This window comes from Pan paniscus, chromosome 1, assembly GCF_029289425.2.
Source record: "Pan paniscus chromosome 1, NHGRI_mPanPan1-v2.0_pri, whole genome shotgun sequence".
In the NCBI taxonomy this organism is placed as follows: Eukaryota; Metazoa; Chordata; class Mammalia; order Primates; family Hominidae; genus Pan; species Pan paniscus.
The window spans coordinates 174140054-174162488 of record NC_073249.2 but is presented as its reverse complement, the minus strand read 5'-3'; the positions used below and the strand labels follow the sequence as shown (position 1 = coordinate 174162488).

General features: G+C 46.2%; 1 protein-coding gene across 1 annotated transcript; it reads right to left on the bottom strand.

Moving 5' to 3' along the window:
- Positions 1–224: 224 nt before the first annotated feature.
- On the bottom strand, positions 225–12172 carry LOC100990610 (cytochrome c oxidase assembly factor 7). The gene is made up of 3 exons (XM_003815030.6): positions 11936–12172; positions 6432–6572; positions 225–1552 (listed from the first exon to the last, which is right to left on the bottom strand). The coding sequence occupies exons 1-3, from the start codon at positions 12111–12113 to the stop codon at positions 1104–1106; spliced, it is 768 nt and encodes a 255-aa protein (XP_003815078.3). The 5' UTR covers positions 12114–12172; the 3' UTR covers positions 225–1103.
- Positions 12173–22435: the final 10263 nt, after the last annotated feature.

Below are 22435 nucleotides of genomic sequence, written 5' to 3'. Positions count from 1 at the left end.
TTTTGTATTTTTTAGTAGAGACGGGGTTTCCCCGTGTTAGCCAGGATGGTCTTGATCTCCTGATCTCGTGATCCGCCCCCCTTGGCCACCCAAAGTGCTGGGGTTACAGGCGTGAGCCACCGTGCCCGGCCACAAATGTTCTTAAAAGGCACAACCACCACAAAGAACATACTCTCTACGGTACCTGGAATCTGGAAAGAACACTAATTAACACAAACCGTAGGTCACTCAAAATTGTTCATTCACAGGGACAGTTAAAAAGGCTCAGTTCCAGGGGACAAATGTGTCACAAAGTCCTTGCTTACAAACTCCTAGCTGAAGCTGCCTTGGGAAGAATCTGCTCCCTCAGCATGATGGGCAGTGCCAGGCGACTACACTGGAGGTGCTAATTTTTAACTGCCAATGTCTCTTCTAGACGATGGCAGGCTGATGTTTCATCTTCTTCAGCAACCCTGAAGCATAACAGCCTTTAAGCTGTATGTTGCACGTCCCTCTTGATCTCTGTGAATTTACTCAAAGATGTGACTCTAAAGGCAAAACGAAGCCCACACCAATGATTATGTAAGTCAGAGGGTGGTAGTTGTGACTATTTAACTGTTCTTAGTTCTTTAAGACCTCAATTACGTAAACCAAGATACGTTCTGATTTTCAAGCCATCCTAACCAAAATAATAATGATGAAAATGATGATAGCTGATTCCTTTAGGCCCCGGGGCTGCTAATTTTTCAAACTTCCTGCTATCCTCCCTTCCCTACCACCAATCTCCAGGGCTCTCTAGTTTGCTCCTATTTTTCACAGAGTTGCCAGAGTTTGAAAACTAAGACCCCCATAAACATGGCTATCTTCACAGAACATCCAGATGAAGGAATATTGACTGTAATAAACATTGTACAGAACACCCAGATAAAGGAATATTGACTGAAATAAACATTGTAGGCTATATTCCAGTAGCTGGGGCAATGGATCCATGTAAATGGAGCTACAAATTCAAGTCCCAAGTTTTTTTGCTCCAGCAGGTTGACCTTCAAGGGCTGCATCAGTCTTCAGAAACAGGAGCTGCCAGCCTCAAGCAGTTTGTTGCCTGGGAGGGAGGGTGGACCACATTACCCAAATGTTAAGGGTTGGACACCTTTCTGCTGTTCTTTGTGTAGCTGCTGGGCTCGATTTTTTAGCACCTCGGCCTTGGCCTCATCCTTATCAACACCATCCCCCAGCTTGTACATGCGACTGGCATTGGCACAGGCCCAGATATGACCCAGGTCACAGGCTTTCATGGAGTATTTACATGCCAGGTCCATGTCCTTGGGAAAGCCTGGGGCACCCTGCAGGAACATGGCACTGAGGTTGAAGCAACTGGAAGTATAGCCACCATCACAGGCCCTTGTGTAGTAGTCCCTGGCCTTTCCCAGGTCAGGCTGGCCATCCTCATTAACCTGTCCATCATGTGCCAGGAGGCCAACGTTGTGACATGCTGCTATTGACTTCTTTCCAGGCTTCTCACACGCCATCAAAAAGCACCTGGCGGCAGCTTTCAGGTCCTGGGTGAGACCACCTGAGAGGAAGGAAAGTAGGAAAAAATAAACCCAAGCCAGGGCACAACCTAAATTTCTCAGGCCAAAGTCAGTGAATAATTTTTTTTTTTTTTTTGGAGAAAGGGTCTTGCTCTGTTAACCAGGCTGGAGTGCACTGGCATGATCACGGCTCACTGCAGCCTCAACCTCCGGCTAAAGCAATCTTCCCATCTCAGCCTCCCCAAGTAGCTGGGACTACAGGCACACACCAACCACTATGCCTGGCTAATTTTTAAATCTTTTTGTAGAGACAGGATCTCACTATGTTGCCTAGGCTAGTCTTAAACTCTGGGACTCAAGCAATTCTCCCACCTTGGCCTCCCAAAGTGCTGGAATTACAGGCGTGAGCCACCACACCTGGCCAACAATTCCTGAATAAAGTTTAAGGCTGAGCACAGTGGCTCACACCTGTAATCCTAGCACTTTGTGCAGGATGATTGCTTGAGGCCAGGAATTCGAGATCAACCTGGGCGACAGAGCAAGACTTTACCTCAAAAAGAAAAAAAAATGTCCATACTATGAGCTCAGGCAGCATGAAAGGTAGCCTGGCATAGTGCACAGACCTCCTAGCTTTCTCAGCCGTAGAATCTTTTATTCAGATGATACCTTATGAGGAAACTCAAACGGGTAAAGGAGGTGAAAATTGGGAATGATAATAATATCTACCTCATGGGGTTACAGTGAGAACATGGCATATGACAAGCACTTAATTGTTTATTAATTTAAACATACAGTGGGCCCTCCATATCCATGGGTTCAACCAACCACACATCAAAAATATTAGGGAAAAAATAACAATACAATTAAAAAATACAAAATATATAAAATAGAACAATTATTTACTCAGTATTTACATTGTATTAGATAGTCTAAGTCAAGATTGTCCAACCCATGGGCCTGGGATGGCTTTGAAAGCAGCTTAACACAAATTCATAAACTTTCTTACAAAATTTTGAAATTATTATTATTATTATTATTATTATTATTATTTTTTGAGATGGAGTCTTGCTCTGTCGCCCAGGCTGGAGTGCAGTGGCGTGATCTTGGCTCACTGCAACCTCTGCCTCCAGGGTTCAAGCGATTCTCCTGCCTCAGCCTCCCAAAATGCTGGGATTACAGGTGCATGCCACCACGCCAGGCTAATTTTTGTGTTTTCAGTAGAGACGGGGTTTCACCATGTTGGTCAGGCTAGTCTTGAACTCCTGACCTCGTGATCCGCCCGCCTCAGCCTCCCAAAATGCTGGGATTACAGGCGCAAGCCACTTCACCTGGCCTATGAGTTTTTTTTGTGATTTTTTTTTTTTAAGCTCATCAGCTATCGTTACTGTATTTTATATATGGCCCAAGACAATTCTTCTTCCAATGTGGCCCAGGGAAGCAAAAAGATTGAACACCCCTGTTCTAAGTAATTGATTTAAAATACACAGGAGGCCAGGCACGGTGACTCACACCTGTAATCCCAGCACTTTGGGAGGCCGAGGTGGGCGGATCACCTGAGATCAGGAGGCTCAAGACCAGCCTGGCCAACATGGTAAAACCCCATTTCTACAAAGATACAAAAATTAGGCTGGGCGCAGTGGCTTACGCCTGTAATCCCAGCACTTTGGGAGGCCGAGGCGGGTGGATCACGAGGTCAGGAGTTCGAGACCAGCCTGGCCAACATGGTGAAACCCCGTCTCTACTAAAAATACAAAAAAATGAGCTGGGTATGGTGGCAGGGGCCTGTAATGCCAGCTACTCGGGAAGCTGAGGCAGAAGAATGGCATGAACCCCAGAAGTGGAGCTTGCAGTGAGCGGAGATCGCGCCATTGCACTCCAGCCTAGATGACAGAGCATAACTCTGTCTCAAAAAAAAAAAAAGAAAAAAAAAAAAAGATGATTTTAAGTGTAAAAAGAGCATGGGCCGGGCGCGGTGGCTCACGCCTGTAATCCCAGCACTTTGGGAGGCCGAGGCGGGCGGATCACGAGGTCAGGAGATCGAGACCATCCTAGCTAACACGGTGAAACCCCGTCTCTACTAAAAATAGAAAAAATTAGCCGGGCGTGGTGGCGGGCGCCTGTAGTCCCAGCTACTCGGGAGGCTGAGGCAGGAGAATGGCGTGAACCCAGGAGGCGGAGCTTGCAGTGAGCTGAGATCGGGCCACTGCACTCCAGCCTGGGCGAAAGAGCAAGACTCCGTCTCAAAAAAAAAAAAGAAAAAAAAAAAAAAAAAAGAGCATGGAGGAAAAGTATAGTGCAAGGCAGGCAAGCAAGCAGGGACCAGATCATGCAGGGTCACATTAAGGACCCCTGAATCTTAAAAACAATGGGAAATCACTAACAAATAATTTTAAGTAGAAGTGGTGGCAGGGCTCACTTTTTTTAGTTGTTTGTGTGTGTGCAAAACTTCAAATCTCCATGTACCATTACTCAATCTCAAAAAATATAAACATTTTAACATTATTCTTTTAAGTAACCATTCCAAATCCACCTAGAAATAACCATCATTATCATTAAGTGAACACCATTCCAGTCATCTTTGTAGCATGTGTTCAGATTAAATGCTGGCTGGTTGAATGGATACTAGATAGAAGTGTTTGGAAAAATTGGATCACAGATGCTACTTGTAAGTAAAAAATTTAACTTTGATTTTACTTGAATTTATCAGAAGAAAACCAAACTGAAGTGAAACTAAGGAAACTGCTGACCTACAAATTAATATTTCTAGCCCATAGTGACATTTCCTAAATGAGCCACTAGGGCTATCAAGAGTTTAGAAAAAATATTAAAAGGTTAGAATCATTTTTATTTTCATTTATTTACATTTATTTATTTATTTATTTAGAGACAGAGTCTTGCTCTGTGGCCGAGGCTGGAGTGCAGTGAAGCAATCTCGGCTCACTGCAGCCTCCACCTCCCGGGCTCAAGTGAGCCACTGCACCTGGCCTAAAATTTAGTTTAAAAAATTAAAATGGGGCCGGGCACGGTGGCTCACACCTGTAATCCCAGCATTTTGGGAGGCTGAGGCGGGTGGATCGTTTGAGGTTAGTTCAAGACCAGCCTGGCTAACATGGCGAAACCCCATCTCTACTAAAAATACAAAAATTAGCTGGGTGGTAGTGGCACACGCCCCTGTAATCCCAGCTACTCGGAAGGTTGAGGCAGGAGAATCACTTGAGCCAGGGGGTTGTGGTGAGCCGAGATCATGCCACTGCACACCAGCCTGGGCGACAGAGTGGGACCCTGTCTCGGGACCCTGTCTCAAAAAAAAAAAAAGACATCCTTGGCCAGGTGCAGTGGCTCACACCTTACCCTAGCACTTTGAGAGGCCAAGGTGCAAGGATTGCTTGAGGCCAGGAGTTTGAGACCAGCCTGATAACATAGTGAGATCCTGTCTCTACAAAAAATAAAAAATTAGCTAAGCATGGGGGCACGTGCCTATAGTTCCAGCCACTGGGGAGGCTGAGGCAGGAGGATTGCCTGAGCCCAGGAGCTCAAGGCTGCAGTGAGTTATGATTTTATCACTGCACTCCAGTCTGAGAAACAGAACAAGATCCTGTCAAAAAAAAAAAAAAAAAAAGCTGCCTGTCAAAGGTCCTATTACTTATTTGTGTGTGTGTGTGTGTTTTGTTTTTTTTTTTGTGAGACAGAGTCTTGCTCTGTTGCCCAGGCTGGAGTGCAGTGGCGCGATCTCAGCTCACTGCAACCTCTGCCTCCAGGGTTCAAGTGATTCTCCTGCCTCAGCCTCCTGAGTAGCTGGGATTACAGGTGCGCGCCACCACGCCCAGCTAATTTTTTTTTGTATTTTTAGTAGAGACGGGGTTTCACCATGTTGGTCAGGCTGGTCTTGAACTCCTGACCTCGTGATCCACCCGCCTTGGCCTCCCAAAGTGCTAGGATTACAGGCATGAGCCACCGCGCCTGGCCTGTGGTGGTTTTAAATATGTCCATAAGTTCTTTAATATTCCTTCCTCTTCAAGAAGTGGAATTTAAGTCCTTCCCCTTAGTGTAGGCTACATCTAATAAATATGTGATAGAAATGAAAAGTGTGTGACTTCCAAAGATAGGTCATAGAAGACACTGTGGATTCTATCTTGTTGTCTCCTTTAAATTACTCACTCTGGGGGAGCCCAGACGCCATGTCATGAGGACACTCAAGCAGCCCATGGAGAGAACCATGTCATGACGATCTGAGCTCTCCCAATAACAGCTGGTAAGGAACTAGAGGCCTCTGCTACCAGCCATCAGAGTGAGTCATCTTAGAATTGGAAACTCCAACTTCAGTCAAGCCTTCCAATGTCTCCAGCCCTGGCTCCCTGGCCAATGTCTTGACTATAACCTCATGAGATACCCTGAGGTACCCCCACTAAACCACTCCCAAATTCTTGACCCACAGAAACTATTGAGGTGAACAAAAATAACTATTTCGTTATTTAGCCATAGATAATGTAAACACTATGCCAGTGATAACTACAATTAGAGTACAAGGAGAAAAGACAGAAGGAAGACAATAATTACTGACCCCTTACTCTGTGCCAAGCACATGCTGATGCCTTTTCCTATGCTGTCCTACTTAATCCTCACGACCCTTACAAAGCAAGTACTATTTCCCTCCAATTTACAGGTGATGTAACTGAGGCACAGAGTCGAAGTGATTGGCTCAAGGTCCCACTACTTGCAAATAGCATTCCCTAAGGTTTACCTAACTTGAAAGGCTGTGTTCTCCCCCCCATCACTCTGCTGAACTCCTACCTCTCCATCTTCCTACAATGCACTTTCCCAATGCCTGCGAGACCCTTCTGCAAGAGCTTATCATGGGGCTCAGGTGTGAGGCCAGCACTGCTATCAATGACAAGGACCCAAAAGGCAGGCCCTCCTTACCTTTTCCAGTCACATAGTAGGCCCCCAGTTTGTAGCAGCTATCACTGTGCTGGTTCTCTTCACAGTTAAACTTCAACACCTTGGCAGCCTCATCAAAATTCTTCCGGATCCCTTCCAAATAGTCCACCAGCCGATAGCAACCTGCGAGAAGAGGGCAAGGGCTGTTCTTCATGTCTGGGGCTGCTGCTCGCAGTGGGGACTTGGGGGTAGGGGGTGCCCAGGTGTGGCAGGCCAGGTGATGTCTTTTAAGACAGCCCCTGTCCTCCTGATGTGTGGCAAGTTGGCCTTACCACAAAGAATGTAGGTGGTGTTTAGCCATTCCTACAAATGGCATTGTCTCCCCACAGCCATGGACTGAGCAATGCATGGCTTGGGGAGACCTCAGCCCCTGCATTGGCTCCACCACTCACCAGCCCTTCTGCTCCCTGTCAGCCATGCCCAAGTATCCACTGACTTCCATGATTGAAACTTTGCTAGTTTTGGAATCTCTCATGAAGTTAAATGGTAAAAACAGTGAAAACCTAAAAGGCTCATAGGCTAGTCTTTGTAGCAGCAAGAAAAGGGTGCTGGGCCAGGCTCGGTAGCTCATGCCTGTAATCCCAGCACTTGGGGAGGCTGAGGCAGGAGGATCACTTGAGGTCTGGAGTCCGAGACCAGCCTGGACAGGGTAAAACCCTGTCTCTACTAAAAATGCAAAAAAATTAGCCAGGAGTGGAAAAATATAAAAAAATTAGCCAGGTGTGGTGGCGCACACCTGTAATCCCAGCTACCTGGGAGGCTAAGGCAGGAGAATCGCTTGAACCCAGGGGGTGAAGGTTGCAGCGAGCCGAGATCACGCCACTGCACTCCAGCCTGGGTGACAGAACGAGACTCTGTCTTAAAAAAAAAAAAAAAGAAAGAAAGAAAAAGAAAAGGGTGCTGTAATGACTATAGCTTACTCCTCAGCCAGGGTAGGAACATGAAAGCCAAAGAGAAAGAGTAGAGGCGGCAGCTTCTATGGAAATAGGCTCTACTTCCTTGGCAGTCTCCCAGTCCCAGTAAACCTCTTTCCTTAATCTCTCTCCCCTCTTCTTCACCCCCAGTGACAACATATATCTCTCATTCATTTTCGTTCAACAAATATTTGAGCATCTCTATGCATCTATGTACCAGACATGGTTCTAGATGCTGAGAATATACTCATTTGCCCTCCTAAAATTTACATTCTAGGGGAGGAAATACAATAAGTAAATAAATGAACAAAATTTATTCAAACAGTAATAAATGTTATGATTATAACAACTCAGAAACAGGAAGTGAAATACTGCATGTCCTCACTTATAAGTGGGAGCTGAATACTGTGTACACATGGACATAGGGAGTGTGGAATAATAGACACTGGAGATTGGGAAGGGTGGGAGGATGGTGAGGGATAAAAAATTACCTAACGGGTACAAGTGCATTATTTGGGTGATGATTGGTTACATTAAAAGCCCAGACTTCCCCAGCAATTTGGGAGGCCGAGGCAGGCAGATCACCTGAGGTCGGGAGTTCTAGACCAGCCTGACCAACATTGAGAAACCTCGTCTCTACTAAAAATACGAAAATATTAGCTGGGCATGGTGGCGCATGCCTATAATCCCAGCTACTCGGGAGGCTGAGGCAGAGAATCACTTCAACTCGGGAGGCGGAGACTGCGGTGAGCCAAGATGGCGCCATTGCGCTCCAGCCTGGGCAACAAGAGCAAAACTCCATCTCAAAAAAAAAAAAAAAAAAAAAAAAGCCCAGACTTCACAACCAGGCAATATATCCATGTAACAAAACTGCACTTGTACCCCTTAAATTTATACAAATAAATAAATAAATGCTATGACTGAAATAAAACAGGATAACTGTTTGCTGTCAACTTTGGGTGAATGGCTAACAAAGACTGAGCCACTGGGGAGGGGCTCACCAAGGACTGTGACCTCAATAACAAGAAAGCACTAGCTATTTAAAGACAATGAAATGGGAGTGGGGCAGGGATTTGGAAAAAATTTAAAAATAAAAAATAAAAAATGAAATTAAAAGACAGTAAAATGGGCAGGGGCACAAAGTCCTGGCACAAGGAACAGTAAATACAAAGACCTGAAAGAGAGAATAAGTTTGGCACGAATAAGGTACAACATGGCTGAACCAAGGAGGAGGGTCAGGAAATGAAGAAGGAAGGTAGGGACCAGACCACAGGCCTTGTGAAACATAGGATGGAGTTATGATTTTTTCCAACTGAAACAGTAAACCACTGGAGGGTTTTAAGAAAATAAGTAATATGATTCAGGCCAGGTGTGGTGGCTCATGCCTGTAATCCCAGCACTTTGGGAGGCCAAGGCGGGTAGATCACTCGAGGTCAGGAGCTCTAGACCAGCCTGGCTAACATGGTGAAATCCCGTCTCTACTAAAAATACAAAAATTAGCCAGGCTTGGTGGCGCACGCTTGTAATTCCAGCTACTTGGGAGGCTGAGGCAGGAGAATCACTTGAACCCAGAGGCAGAGGTTGCAGTGAGCTGATATCGTGCCACTGTACTCAAGCCTGGGCAACAGAGCAAGACTCAGCCTCAGGGAAAAAAAAAAAAAAAAAAGCCAGGTGTGGTGGAACACGCCTGTAATCCCAGCTACCTGGGAGGCTGGGGCAGGAGAAGTACTTGAACCTGGGAGGCAGAGGTTGCAGTGAGCTGAGATTGCACCACTGCACTCCAGCCTGGGTGACAGAGTAATACCCTGTCTCAGAAAACAAACAACCAAAAAGCCACCAAAACCAAACAAACAACCCCACCCCCAACAAAAACGTTACTCTGGTATATATGTTCATATATGCCTGAGTATGGAGGAATTTAATTATGTGAGGGTATATAATTGGGCATTGATAACAAATAGGTTATTTTAAAATCTAACAAAATTTAAATTAAAATATCAGTTTATCTGCGAGTAGAAATGGATTTTAAGGGAGTAAAGTGCAAAGAGAGGGACAGGTTAGAAGGCGACTTCAGTTATCCAGGTAAGAAAGTGTGACATGCAAGGAACTACTACACCAGTTGCTACGGTAACTGTAGCCCCTTCTCAGGTCTCGTAAAGTGCTGCAGCCAGTCCTTTTGATATATCCACCCTTCCCAATTCCAAGAACTTGCTTCTCAGACATGTTTTGCTCTCCACTGCCTACAGAGCAAAGTCTATATTCCTTACCCTGGCATTCAAGCCCTGACATACTGTGGGCCAGACTCCCGCTTCAAACGTACTACATCCTGACTTCAACCTTCCAAAAGATAGCACTTTCTTCTCCCACCCTCTCCTCCATTTAATCAACACTTGCCCAGCCCTCCAGACCTCCCCTCAAAGTCTTCCCTAACCACCCTGTTACTTAGTGACCCCAATTCCTCTAAGTTCTTTCTATACTTAGGACATGGACCAGCTCTCAAAGAACAACCCCAGGTTCTTTTTTTTTTTTTTTTTTTGAGACGTTGTTTCACTCTTGTTGCCCAGGCTGGAGTGTGATGGCGCGATCTCGGCTCACTGCAACCTCCGCCTCCCAGGTTCAAGCCATTCTCCTGTCTCAGCCTCCCGAGTAGCTGGGATTACAGGCGCATGCCACCACGTCCGGCTAATTTTTGTATTTTTAGTAGAGACAGTTTAATCATATTGGTCAGGCTGGTCTTGAACTCCTGTCCTCAGGTGATCTGCCCACCTCAGCCTCCCAAAGTGCTGGGATTACAGGCGTGAGCCACTGTGCCCGGCCCAACCCCAGGTTCTTTTTAAGCCATCATACTGCAGAGCAACTCTGTGTCATGACTATGTTATGATATGTATATGGTTGTGTTATGGTCTATGTTACGGATTAGCCTCAAGGAATAGCTATGTCATTTCTGCAAACTAAACTGACTAAACTGCAAGCTATTAGAAGGTAGGGCCAGTGCCACTTTTTTTCTTTTCTTTTTTTTTTTTAGTAGCGACAGGGTTTCATCATATTGCCCAGGCTGGTCTTGAACTCCTGGCCTCAAGTGATCCTCCCGCCTCACCTCAGCCTCCCAAAGAGCTGGGATTACAGGCTTGTGCCACCACACCAGTCCTTTATTTGAAAGAAAAAAAAAAAAGGCTGGGCACGGTGGCTCACACCTGTAATCCCAGCACTTTGAGAGGCCAAGGCAGATGGATTGCTTGAGGTCAGGAGTTCGAGACCAGCCTGGCCAACATGGTGAAACCCTGTCTCTACGAAAATACAAAAATTAGCCAGGCGTGGTGGTGGGTGCCTGTAATCCCAGCTACTCGGGAGGCTGAGGCAGGAGAATTGCTTTAACCCAGGAGGCAGAGGTTGCAGTGAGCTGAGATCGAGCCACTGTACTCCAGCCTGGGTGACAGAGTGAGACTCAGTCTCAAAAAAACAAAAAAATTAAAAAGTAGGCAGCGCGCAGTGGTTCATGCCTGTAATCAAAGGCGGGAGGATCACTTGAGCCCAGGAGTTGCGACCAGCCTGGACAACGTAGTGACATACTATCTCAAAAAAGAAAGAAAATACAAAAAATAAAAATAAAGCAAGAAGAAGAAAACCACCCAAAGGTATTAGCTGCTCTGGTTGGACCCCTCTGGTCGCCACCATCCACCTATACTCTTAAGTCAATTCAATGTTCACACAACACACGGGACACATTTGTGATTCAGGGGGTCTTCGCCAGCTGTTACCTATGGTAAGAACTGCATGGTTCACTCCCTTACCTTCTTCAAGGCTTTATTCAATTGCCACTTTCTCAGTGATCTTCCCTGATCACTCAATTTAAAACTGCCCTCCTGCCCTCCTGATACCCTTCACCCAGTCTTTTTTCCACGGCACTTACTACTTTCTTTTTATTTTATTTATTTTTTTTTTGAGACGGAGTCTCGCTCTGTCGCCCAGGCTGGAGTGCAGTGGCGCGATCTCTGCTCACTGCAAGCTCCATCTCCCGGGTTCACGCCACTCTCCTGCCTCAGCCTCCCGAGTAGCTGGGAATACAAGCGCCTGCCACCACGCCCGGCTAATTTTTTGTATTTTTAGTAGAGACAGGGTTTCACCGTGTTAGCCAGGATGGTTTCGATCTCCTGACCTCGTGATCCACCCGCCTCAGCCTCCCAAAGTGCTGGGATTATAGGCGTGAGCCACGGCTCCCGGCCGGTACTTACTACTTTCGAACACGATTTCATAAATTACCTGAGGCTTATTGCCCGACTCCCCGCACTAGCTTGGAAGCTCCACGAGGGCAGGGAGTTTCATCTGTTCACCGATGGATCCCCAGTCCCTAACCCAAAAGCCCCAGCACGTCTCTTCCTACCCGCCCCGGCCTCCTGGCTCGGTCTTCCCGGGACACATCGCCCTTCCCAACACACGCGGTCACCGCGATCCACAGACCCCGACCCCCGCCCGCCACATGATTCCTTCTCCAGCCTCTCAGAGGTCGCAGACCAGACCTCTCCGGGCACGTCCCTCCCCGACGCGTCGCCGGGCTGCGCTGGAGCCGCTCACCGTCCGGGTCCTTCTCGTGGTAGCAGTGGTAGTTGCACTCCACCTCCATGTTCTCCAAAAAGGACTTGACCTGCTCCTCATCCTGGAAGTCCACCATGCCGGCCATGGTTCGCGCTGGCCCAAAGACGGTCACGTGAGCCGGCGGAGGGGGCGGAGCGGGGCGTGGGGCTGTCGCCATCCGCGGCGCTCTCCCGGGATCCCGGGGCGAGCCAAGCGAGCCTGCGCTTCCCAGCAGCCACCGCGCCGTTAAGGGCGCTGGCAGCCACGCTTCCAGGGCTAACCGCCTTCCTGAAACTGGGGGCGGTCTCTCTGCAGCACCTTATCTATGCTCGCTTTGTAGCCTTAGTGATTTTCCACCTGCAGTCATTTATCTATGTATAATCCCTAAGCGCCTACTGTGTGCCTCACCAGTGCATTGTTCTAGGGATATGACAGCTAGGAATATGGTCCCTGCCTTCAAAGAACTTGGAGTTCAATAGGAAGACATTCGCTTATCCATTCAGCAAGCATTTAGAGGAGCTTCTATATGTGCCAGGTGTAGCTGGACAAAGTGCAGTGAGCAGTCTGATTCATCTCTCTTCTTCCCAGACCTGTCTTGGCCACCAACATGAATTACCTAAGCAATGAATGGCTATGGGAGATGTTGACTGGAACACAGTAGCAGTGAAGGGTGTAGCAACGTCACTGTTATAACACCTAGTACTCAAACAGTGCTGAACTTTGTTCCAGGCTCTAAATGCTTTATATGAATTAACTCATTTAATTCTAATTATATATCATGTCACTGTAAACACACTCACAGTGACACTATGGGTAGGTATTATTATTATCCCCATTCTACAGATAAGAAAACTAAAGTACAGAGAAATTAAGTAATTTGTCCAAGGTCACACAGTAAGTGAGGGAGTTGGTATGCAATAATAATTTTTTTAAAAAAAATAAAAGAATGAATGAGGCCGGGCGCGGTGGTTCACGCCTGTAATCCCAGCACTTTGGGAGGCCGAGGTGGGTGGATCACCTGAGGTCAAGAGTTCGAGACCAGCCTTGCCAACCTGGTGAAACTCTGTCTCTACTAACAATACAAAATTAGCAGGGGTCTCTACTAAAAATACAAAATTACAGGGAGCACACCTGTAATCCTAGCTCTTTGGGAGGCTCAGGCAGGAGAATTGCTTTAACCTGGGAGGTGGAGGTTGCAGTGAGCCGAAATTGCGCCATTGCATTCCAGCCTGGGCGACAGCAGCGAAAAAGAATGAATGAGGTAGAAAAGGAACATGTCAAGGAGATGGGGAGGAGGAGAGGAAATTTACCTACATTTTGCTTTGTTTTCCTGCTCCTGTTCCTGCTAAGAATCATCAGTTCCATAAAGCTTAGATGGAAAGTTCTCCTAAGACAGCCACTTCCTATTCATCTTTTTTTTTTTTTTTTTGAGATGGAGTTTCGTTCTTGTTGCCCAGGCTGAAGTGCAATAGTGCGGTCTCAGCTTACTGCAACCTCCACCTCCCAGGTTCAAGCGATTCTCTTGCCTCAGCCTCCCGAGTAGCTGGGCTTACAGGTGCCCACCACCACGCCTGGCTAATTTTTTTTGTATTTTTAGTAGAGACAGGGTTTCACTATATTGGCCAGGCTGGTCTTGAACTCCTGACCTCAGGTGGTCCACTGGCCTCGGCCTCCCAAAGTGCTGGAATTACAGGTGTGAGCCACCACACCCGGCTGACTTCCCATTCATCTTTGAATTCCAACCAGCCCTACTTTTGAATTCTCAATGGAGCTAAATCCATGGCTTCCCATCGCCTATAACAATGCTTTCCAAATGGCTCCATTATTAAGCTCTCCCCAATGGCAGCAAATAATGGACTATTTCCAACCACTTATTTATTGGAAGGCAGCCAATAATGTCTGAAATCCCAGTTTTATTTTTTAAATTCATAGGATTTTACATTCAATTCCCCATAATACATCTTTCATAGGATAACAGAAGATTGCCTTTTCTCCCCCAAGCCTTTGAGTAAAATTGACATTCCAGGCAATATACCACATTTACCTGTGGTTTCTTATACCCTGATCACCTTAGGGGACTCCTCAGTACACATGGCCCAGGATGGGAATCCTTGAACTTTGGTTTGAGGTCATCTTCTTTAGGATGGCCTTCAAGACCCTGTGCAATCTGATTCTAGCCTTATATTCTGCCTCTCTTCCCCCACATCCCACCAACCTTCTGTTCTCTGAATAGATCCCAAGTTTGTGTCCCTGTTTACCTCTGCTCTTGATGCCTGGACCACCCTTTTTGACACAAATCGGAAATACTCTCCTATGTAAAGTCTTCCCAGACACAACAATTACACACATTCAAATTAGATTTAGATGCTCCCATTTTGGTGTTCCACACCACTTGGTTTATTCTGGTATAGTGTAGTAGGAAAGAAAGAACTGGCTTTGCAGTGGGGACAGATCTTAGTTCAGAATCCATGTTCCATGTTTATTAAATTGTAACCTTAAACCAATCATGTTTGTGAGTCTGAATCCTCTTCTGTAAATGCAGATCCATTTGTAATGGCTGTCAGAAGGACTACAAGTTCATGTATGCAATGTGCTTGGCAGAGCGCCTGGCTCAAAGTCATTCCTGTTCCAGGAATGTTTCTTGTCATGCCAATAATGGCATGAAAGTCTGTGTTCCCCACCAGACTGTGACCTCTGTGTCCTGTATGCTGGTCACAGGGCCAAGAATAGAGCAGGGTGATGTCGATTACTAAAATCTGGGAATGTTTCCCTTTATTTTCTGAGTTGAACTGCATTGAAATGAGATCACCTGAGCGGTAGAGGGCACAAGAGAGTTAGTTGGTGATGAGAGGCTCAACCAAGTAAGAGGTCACTTTTTTTTGTTTTGCTCTTTCATCCAGGCTAGAGTGCAGTGGCACGATTTTGGCTCACTGCAACCTCCGCCTTACAGTTTCAAGCAATTCTCCTGCCTCAGCCTCCCGAGTAGCTGGGATTACAGGCGCCCACCACAATGCCCGCCTAATTTTTGTATTTTTAGTAGAGATGGGGTTTCACCATATCGGCCAGGCTGGTCTCGAACTCCTGACCTCATGATCCGTTTGAACTTACTGTTGCCTCTGCCCTAGAGTGCTTTTCCCCTGTATTTTTTTTTTTTTTTTTTTGGCTTGCCTTCTTAAGTTCTCTGCTTCAATTTGACATCGTCCATGTGGTCTTAGCTCATTCTTGTTATAATCACAGTGTCTTGATTGTGCCCAGCAATATTAGGTGCCCAAGTATTGTTGACTGAATTAAGAAGAGGGATTATCATTCCAAATAATTAGGTTTTCATTAATGGAACTTAGAATATCACTGACTCTTGCTCTTTTGACCCAGGTTTTTCTTAAAGCTATAAGAAACATTAAATGAAGGTCTAATTGACATACAGGAAACTGCACATAACTTTAAAGTAACAATTATGAGTTTCTACATATGTATACACCTGTAAACCATTATCACAATCAAGATAATGAGCATATTCATCACCTCAAAATTTCCTCATGTGCCTTTGTACTTCATTCCCTCCCCAGCAACCATTAATCTGCTTTCTGTCACTGAAGATGGGTTGCATTTTGTAGGATATTATCTAAATAGAATGATACAGTAAGTACTGTTTCTTTTTGTATAGTTTCTTCGATTCAGCATAATTATTTTGAGATTCATCCATGTTACCACATGTATTAATAGTTCATTCTTTTTGTTAGTGAATGACATTTCATGATGTAGATATATCACAATTTGTTTATCCATTTGGGTTTCCAGTTTTTGGCTTACAAATAAAGCTGCTGTGAATATTTGTGTACGTGTCTTTGTATGGGCATTCATTTCCATTTTTGGGGTTCATACCTAGGAGTGGAATGGCTAGATCATATGGTAGGTATATATCTAACTTTAAGAAATGCCCAAACTGTTTTCTAAAGTGATTCTACCATTACATTCTTACCAGCAGTGTTTGACAGTTCTAGTTGCCCTACATCCTCACCATCATTTGAAGTGTGGTCAGTCTTTTAAAATTTTAGCCATTATAGTGAATATAACAGTATCTTATCATAGGTTTAGTTTGTATTTTTTTGAGTGACCAATGATGTTGGCATCTTTTCATGTGCTTATCTGCCATCTGTGTATCTTTGATGACATGTTTGTTAAAATCTTTCACCCCCTTTTTATTGGATTGTTTTTTATTATTGCATTCTAAGAGTTATTTATATATTCAAGTCCGTTATCAGAAGTTTTGCATATATTTTCTCCCAGTTTGGCCTGCCTTTTTTGTTTTTATAACAGTGTCTTTCAAAACCAAAAGTTTTTCATTTTAATGGTGTGTCTAGTTTATTGATTTTTTTCCTCTTGTTAATAGTTTGTGCTTTTTCTTTCGTATTCAAGAAGTCTTTGCCAAACCCAAAGTCACCAAGATTTTATCCTATATTTTCTTGTAGAAATTTTATGGTTTAAATCTTATATTTAGAAAGCCTATGATCCATTTCAGATTAATTTTTGTATGAGGTATGAGATAACAGTTGAGGTTCACTTTATTGCATGTGGGTTTATAATTACTCCAGCACCATTTGTTAGAAAGATTATCCATTCTCGGTCTCCCAACGCGTTGGGATTACAGGCGTGAGCCGCCACTCCAGGCCTCGGGATAGGTCTTAATACCTCCTTTTTATAAAGGAGGTCCAGATAAGTAAAGTGATTTCCACCAGGTCACACAGCCCGCTAAACCTCTCCCAAAGGGTTACACGTTGGTAAAGGAGCCGCCCCGTGAGAGAGACCGGACCAATCACGTTTGCTGTGAGGTCACTTTGGAGGCCTGAGATTGGTGCTCGTGTCTAAACGGACCCGATCTTTCTGAGTGGCTGGTGCAGCTGAGGGAGGTTCCAGGTGGCTTGCCCGGGGGCTGCCCAGCTCGCCGTCCTCTGCAGATCCCCTCGGGACTCTCAGCATTGTGTGGGTTAGCCGTGGAGACGCCCTGCCCTTCCTGCTTTGGCCAGTCAACCCCCTCAAGCCCGTGCCCGTAGAGGCTGCAGCCCTTCCTCACCTCATCACTCCCCATCCCCCCAAGACATGGAAAGGCCGTGACAGCTGCCAGCCCTGCACATGCACTTGTTTCAACAGCGGCGATTGCACATCACGTAGTCCCCACGTGACCTGTCGGGCCTAGGGCAAGCGCAAAGCTTTCGGAAACCCGAATTATTGCAACCTTGACTTCCTGCCTGTCTCTGAGGCTCCCGGGCTGTGCTTTAAGCTGGACAGGCACCTGCTTTACAGGGAAAAGGACCAAGGTCCAGAGAGGAAAGGGGCTTGTCCCAGGATACGCAGCAAGTTAGTGACAGAGTCATACTCTTCCCTCTGGGCAGGCACCTGTAGTCCCAGCTACTTGCGAGGCTGAGGCAGGAGAATTGCTTGACCCCAGGAGGCAGAGGTTGCAGTAAGCAGAGATCACACCACTGCACTCCAGCCTGGGTGACAGAGTGAGATTCTCTCTCAAAAAAAAAGGGCCAGGAGGCCGGTGTGGTAGCTCACACCTATAATCCCAGCACTTTGGGAAGCTGAGGTGGGTGGATCACCCGAGGTCAGGAGTTCGAGACCAGCCTGGCCAACATGGTGAAACCCTGTCTCTACCAAAAATACAAAAATTAGCTGGGCATGGTGGCGGGTGCATGTAATCCCAGCTACGTGAGAGGCTGAGGCAAGAGAATCACTTGAACCGGTGAGGCAGAGGTTGCAGTGAGTTGAGATCGTGCCATTGCACTCCAGCCTGGGCAACAAGGATGAAACTCCATCTCAAAAAAGACAAAAAATAAAATTAAATTAAATTTTAAAAAGGCTGGGCATAGTGGCTCATGCCTGTAAACCCAGCACTTTGGGAGGCCGAGGCAGGTGGATCATGAGGTCAGGAGTTAAAGATCAGCCTGGCTAAGATGGTGAAACCCCGTCTCTACTAAAAAATACAAAAAAATTTGCTGGGCGTGGTGGCATGTGCCTGTAATCCCAGCTACTTGGGAGGCTGAGGCAGAGAATCACTTGAACCTGGGAGGCAGATGTTGCAGTGAGCCAAGATCGTGCGTGCCACTGCACTCCAGCCTGGGCGACAGAGCGAGACTCCATCTCAAAAAATAAAAAATAAAAAATAAAAATAAAAAAAGACATTTGCTGGAAATAAGCACTGGAATAGAAGTTTCAATACTAATTACTGTTCTGCCACTTCCATAGTGTTTGTTCAGCTTTGGCTAAATCCATTCTCTTTTATTCTCTTTTTAGATCCTCAGTCTTCTCATCTGTAAAATGGGACTCCCAATCTCTACCCCACCTTGATGCTGGGAAAAGACAAACCAACCTCAATACCTAAGTTTAAAGGGTGTTTTACATAACCATGAAAGTGTTGTCTTGGCCAGGTGCTGTGGCTCATGCCTGTAATTTCAGCACTTTGGGAGGACAAGGTGAGAGGATCCCTTGAGCCTAGGAGTTTAAGACCAGCCTGGGTAACATAAAGAGACCCCATCTCTACAAAAAATAAAAACATTAGCCAGGTGTGGCAGCATGTGCTTGTAGTCTCAGCTACTTGGGAGGCTGAGGCGGAAGGACTGATTGTGCCCAGGAATTTGAGACTTCAGTGAGCCATGATTGTGCCACTGCACTCCAGCTGGGATGACAGAGTGAGATCCTGTCTCAGAAAAAAAAAAAATTACCTCTCAAGAAGAACTGCTGAAAGCAGTGAAGGAAATAAGGTTTGTATATCTCTTTGCAAACCTTAAAACACTGTAAAAATTAGGTAGCACACTATTTCTAATGAGATAACTTTTTTGGGGTGGGGGGCGGAGTTTTGCTCTTGTTGCCCAGGCTGGAGTGCAATGGCGCGATCTTGGCACACTGCAACCTCTGCCTCCTAGGTTCAAGTGATTCTCCTGCCTCAGCCTCCTGAGTAGCTGGGATTACAGGCATGCGCCACCACACCGGCTAATTTTGTATTTTTAGTAGAGACAGGGTTTCTCTATGTTGGTCAGGCTGGTCTCAAACTCCTGACCTCAGGTGATCCACCCGCCTCGGCCTCCCAAAGTGCTGAGATTGCAGGTGTGAGCCACCGCGCCTGGCCCTAATGAGATAACTTATAGAACATTGTATGACTTACAAACACTGGACCTCAGACTACACTTTGAGTACCCAAGAACTAAATCCTTGCTACTCAAAGTGTGGCTTGAGGAACAGCAGCATCCATATCATTTGAGATCCTAGTAGACATGGAGAACCTTGGGACCCCCACCACACCTACTGAACCAAAATATGCATTTTAAAAGTTATTATTATTTTCTTGAGATGGAGTTTTGCTCTTCTCACCTAGGCTGGAGTGCAATGGCACAATCTTGGCTTACTGCAACCTCCGCCTCCCAGGTTCAAGTGATTCTCCTGCCTCAGCCTCCTGAGTAGCTGGGATTACAGGCATGTGCCACCACGCCCAGCTAATTTTTGTATTTTTAGTAGGGACAGAGTTTCACCATGTTGGCCAGGGTGGTCTCGAACTCCTGACCTCAGGTGATCCACTTGCCTTGGGCTCCCAAACTGCTGGGATTACAGGCATAAGCCACTGCACCCGGCCTAAAATTATTATTATTTTTAGAGACTGGGGTCTCATTATGTTGCCCAGGCTGGGCTCAAGCAATCCTCCCACCGCAGCTTCCCAAATAGCTGGGACTACAGGTGTGAGCCACACTGCCTGGCCAGAATATGCATTTTACTGAGATCCCCAGGTGACACAGATACACAATAAACTTTAAGAAGCAATGCTGTAAATCATAGGATACATGCACTGGAATGATTTTGAAAATAATCTTCAACTCCCTCATTTTACAGGTGAGCGCACTGAGCCCAGGAATGAAAGGAACTTGTCTTTCTAAAAGACCTGTGTCACCCCCATTTGGAAACCAAAGGCTCCACAATGCCCGCATCCTTAGCTCAGCATTTCAGGCCCTCCCATCTGGCCCCCGCCGACCACTCCACTTGCTACTTCCCCACCTATACTAGACAAACCAATCCCTCTGACCCACTCCTCTTCTCTGAACTCCTCAGGCTGTTTTGTCTGTGTGGGCTGCTCTTTCCACCTCTCTCCAGTGTCAGTTCAAACTATGTTGCCCGACCGCCAGTCCTTGTCTAGGATGCCTTCCTAACCCTTACTGGTTGACAGTGGGCTGTGGTTAGCCAGCTGAGGGCTCCTCCACTTCCCGAAGCACTGTGGTCATCGCCTGTTTTACCAGACTGGGAGCACCTTAAGGATAGGAACCAAATATGATTTCTTTATTTGCCTTCCAGGTCCCAACACAGTGAAGCACTTTGTAAGTGCTCCGTTTGTGCTATGTGGTTAATAACTTATAACAATGCCTCCAGATCTAATTTTTTTTTTCTTTTTTTTTGAGATGGAGTCTCATTCTGTCCCCCAGGCTGGAGTGCAGTGGCGCGATCTCGACTCACTGCAACCTCCACCTCCTGGGTTCAAGCAGTTCTCTACCTCAGCCTCCTGAGTAGCTGGGATTACAGACACCCACCACCACGCCCGGCTAATTTTTTCGTATTTTTTTTAGTAGAGAGGGGGGTTTCACCATCTTGGCCAGGCTGGTCTTGAACTCCTGACCTCACGATCCACCTGCATCAGCCTCCCAAAGTGCTGGGATTACAGGCATGAGCCCCCGCGCCCGGCCAACTTTCTGCTTTTAAGACTATGAAATCCCAAAGAGTAGGGACCTGATATTCTCTGCCTGCTCCATCTCATTCATGAGACTCACGTGCCAGAGCACAACGGGCATGCGTTCACCACCTAAGCTGGCTGGCTCGGCTTCTGATTATAGCCATTCCCATAATGTGTGTGTGGACCCAGCTCACTGCAGCATGCTCATGGAAATCCAAATGAGGAAGAAGGGTTGCAACACCAAGGACAAGGAAGGGATCAGGTTTCAGGACAAATCATCTCAAGTCAGGGGTGAGATTTACTGCCTTCTAAAAAAAGCTCACAAGATTTCAAGCTGTGACCCCAAAAGTCTATTCCTGAGCCCTCCTGCCTGCACATAAAAACTGACACAGTGAGGTGCTCAGCCCATGTTGTTGAGTGAAAAAATTAATCTGGACTTCTAAATGTAACCAAATACTGACTGTCAGAAAAAAGCAGTTGTGCCAGTAGAGAACTGGAACTAAATGTCACATGGCATTAAAGTCTACGCCCCTAACCTTTGGCCACAAACCTTGCTATCCACCCCAGCCTGCCTTTCCAGCTTGTTCTCTTCCCTCCCATACACACTCTTTGAACCTCATCCCAAATTATTTGTTGACCCTATAAACATCACCTGCTTTCACGTTCCAGTGCCTTCACACATGTGATTCCCTATGCCTAGAATGCTCTTCCCTCTCCGTTAATTAAGGTAATTATTTTTCCTTCAAAACCCAGGTCAAGGCCAGGCACGGTGGCGCACGCCTGTAATCCCAGCACTTTGGGAGGCCGAAGCGGGCAGGTCACCTGAGGTTGGGAGTTCGAGACCAGCCTGACCAACATGGAGAAACCCTGTCTCTACTAAAAATACAAAATTAGCAGGGCATGGAGGCACATGCCCATAATCCCAGCTACTTGGGAGGCTGAGGCAGGACAATCGCTTGAACCCAGAAGGCGGAGGTTGTGGTGAGCTGAGATTGTGCCATTGCACTCCAGCCTGGGCAACAAGAGCGAAACTCCGTCTCAAAAAAAAAAAAAAAACCACCACCACCACCACCACCACCACCAACAACAACCCAGGTCAAGTAGTGCCTCTTTCAGGAAGCTTGCTCTGACCACTGACTGCCCCCACCACCAGGCTGGTTGCCTCTGTGCTTTAGCAAGTGCTCTGCTTCCTTTTTTTTTTTTTCTTTTTTGAGACAGGGTTTCACTATGTTGCCCAGGCTAGAGTGCAGTGGCTATTTTACAGGCATGACCATAGTGCACTGCAGCCTCAAACTCCTGGGCTCAGTCTATCCTCCCGCCTCAGCTTCCTGAGTAACTGAAACTACAGGCATGAGCCACCACACACAAACATGCTTCTTTTTATAAGAGTACTTACCATGTTCTTTTTCTGTTGTCTTCCTTCCCTTCCTACTAGACTTGAGTACCTTGAGGGCAGGGCCTGGGTTTTATCTATTTCTGTGTCCTCAGTGTCCAGCATACAGCATGACACAAAGGAGAGGTATTTATTGAGCACATGCCCAGTGAAAAGAATGTGCAGTAAAAGAGTTATCATCAGTTAGGGAATTTACTCCCACACCGCCAAGGAATTCCTAGTTTAGGAAAGGCTCTTTTTGTTGGAGAATAAATTATTTACAAGCATCTGACCTCCTAGGAAAAGGCTAGAACAGTGAATAGTAGATGACAGGTGAGAATGACTAGGGAAGTATAATTTTATCACCATTCCAAAACACACATACATTGTTCCTGGTAGATGCATAATTTGTAGGAGA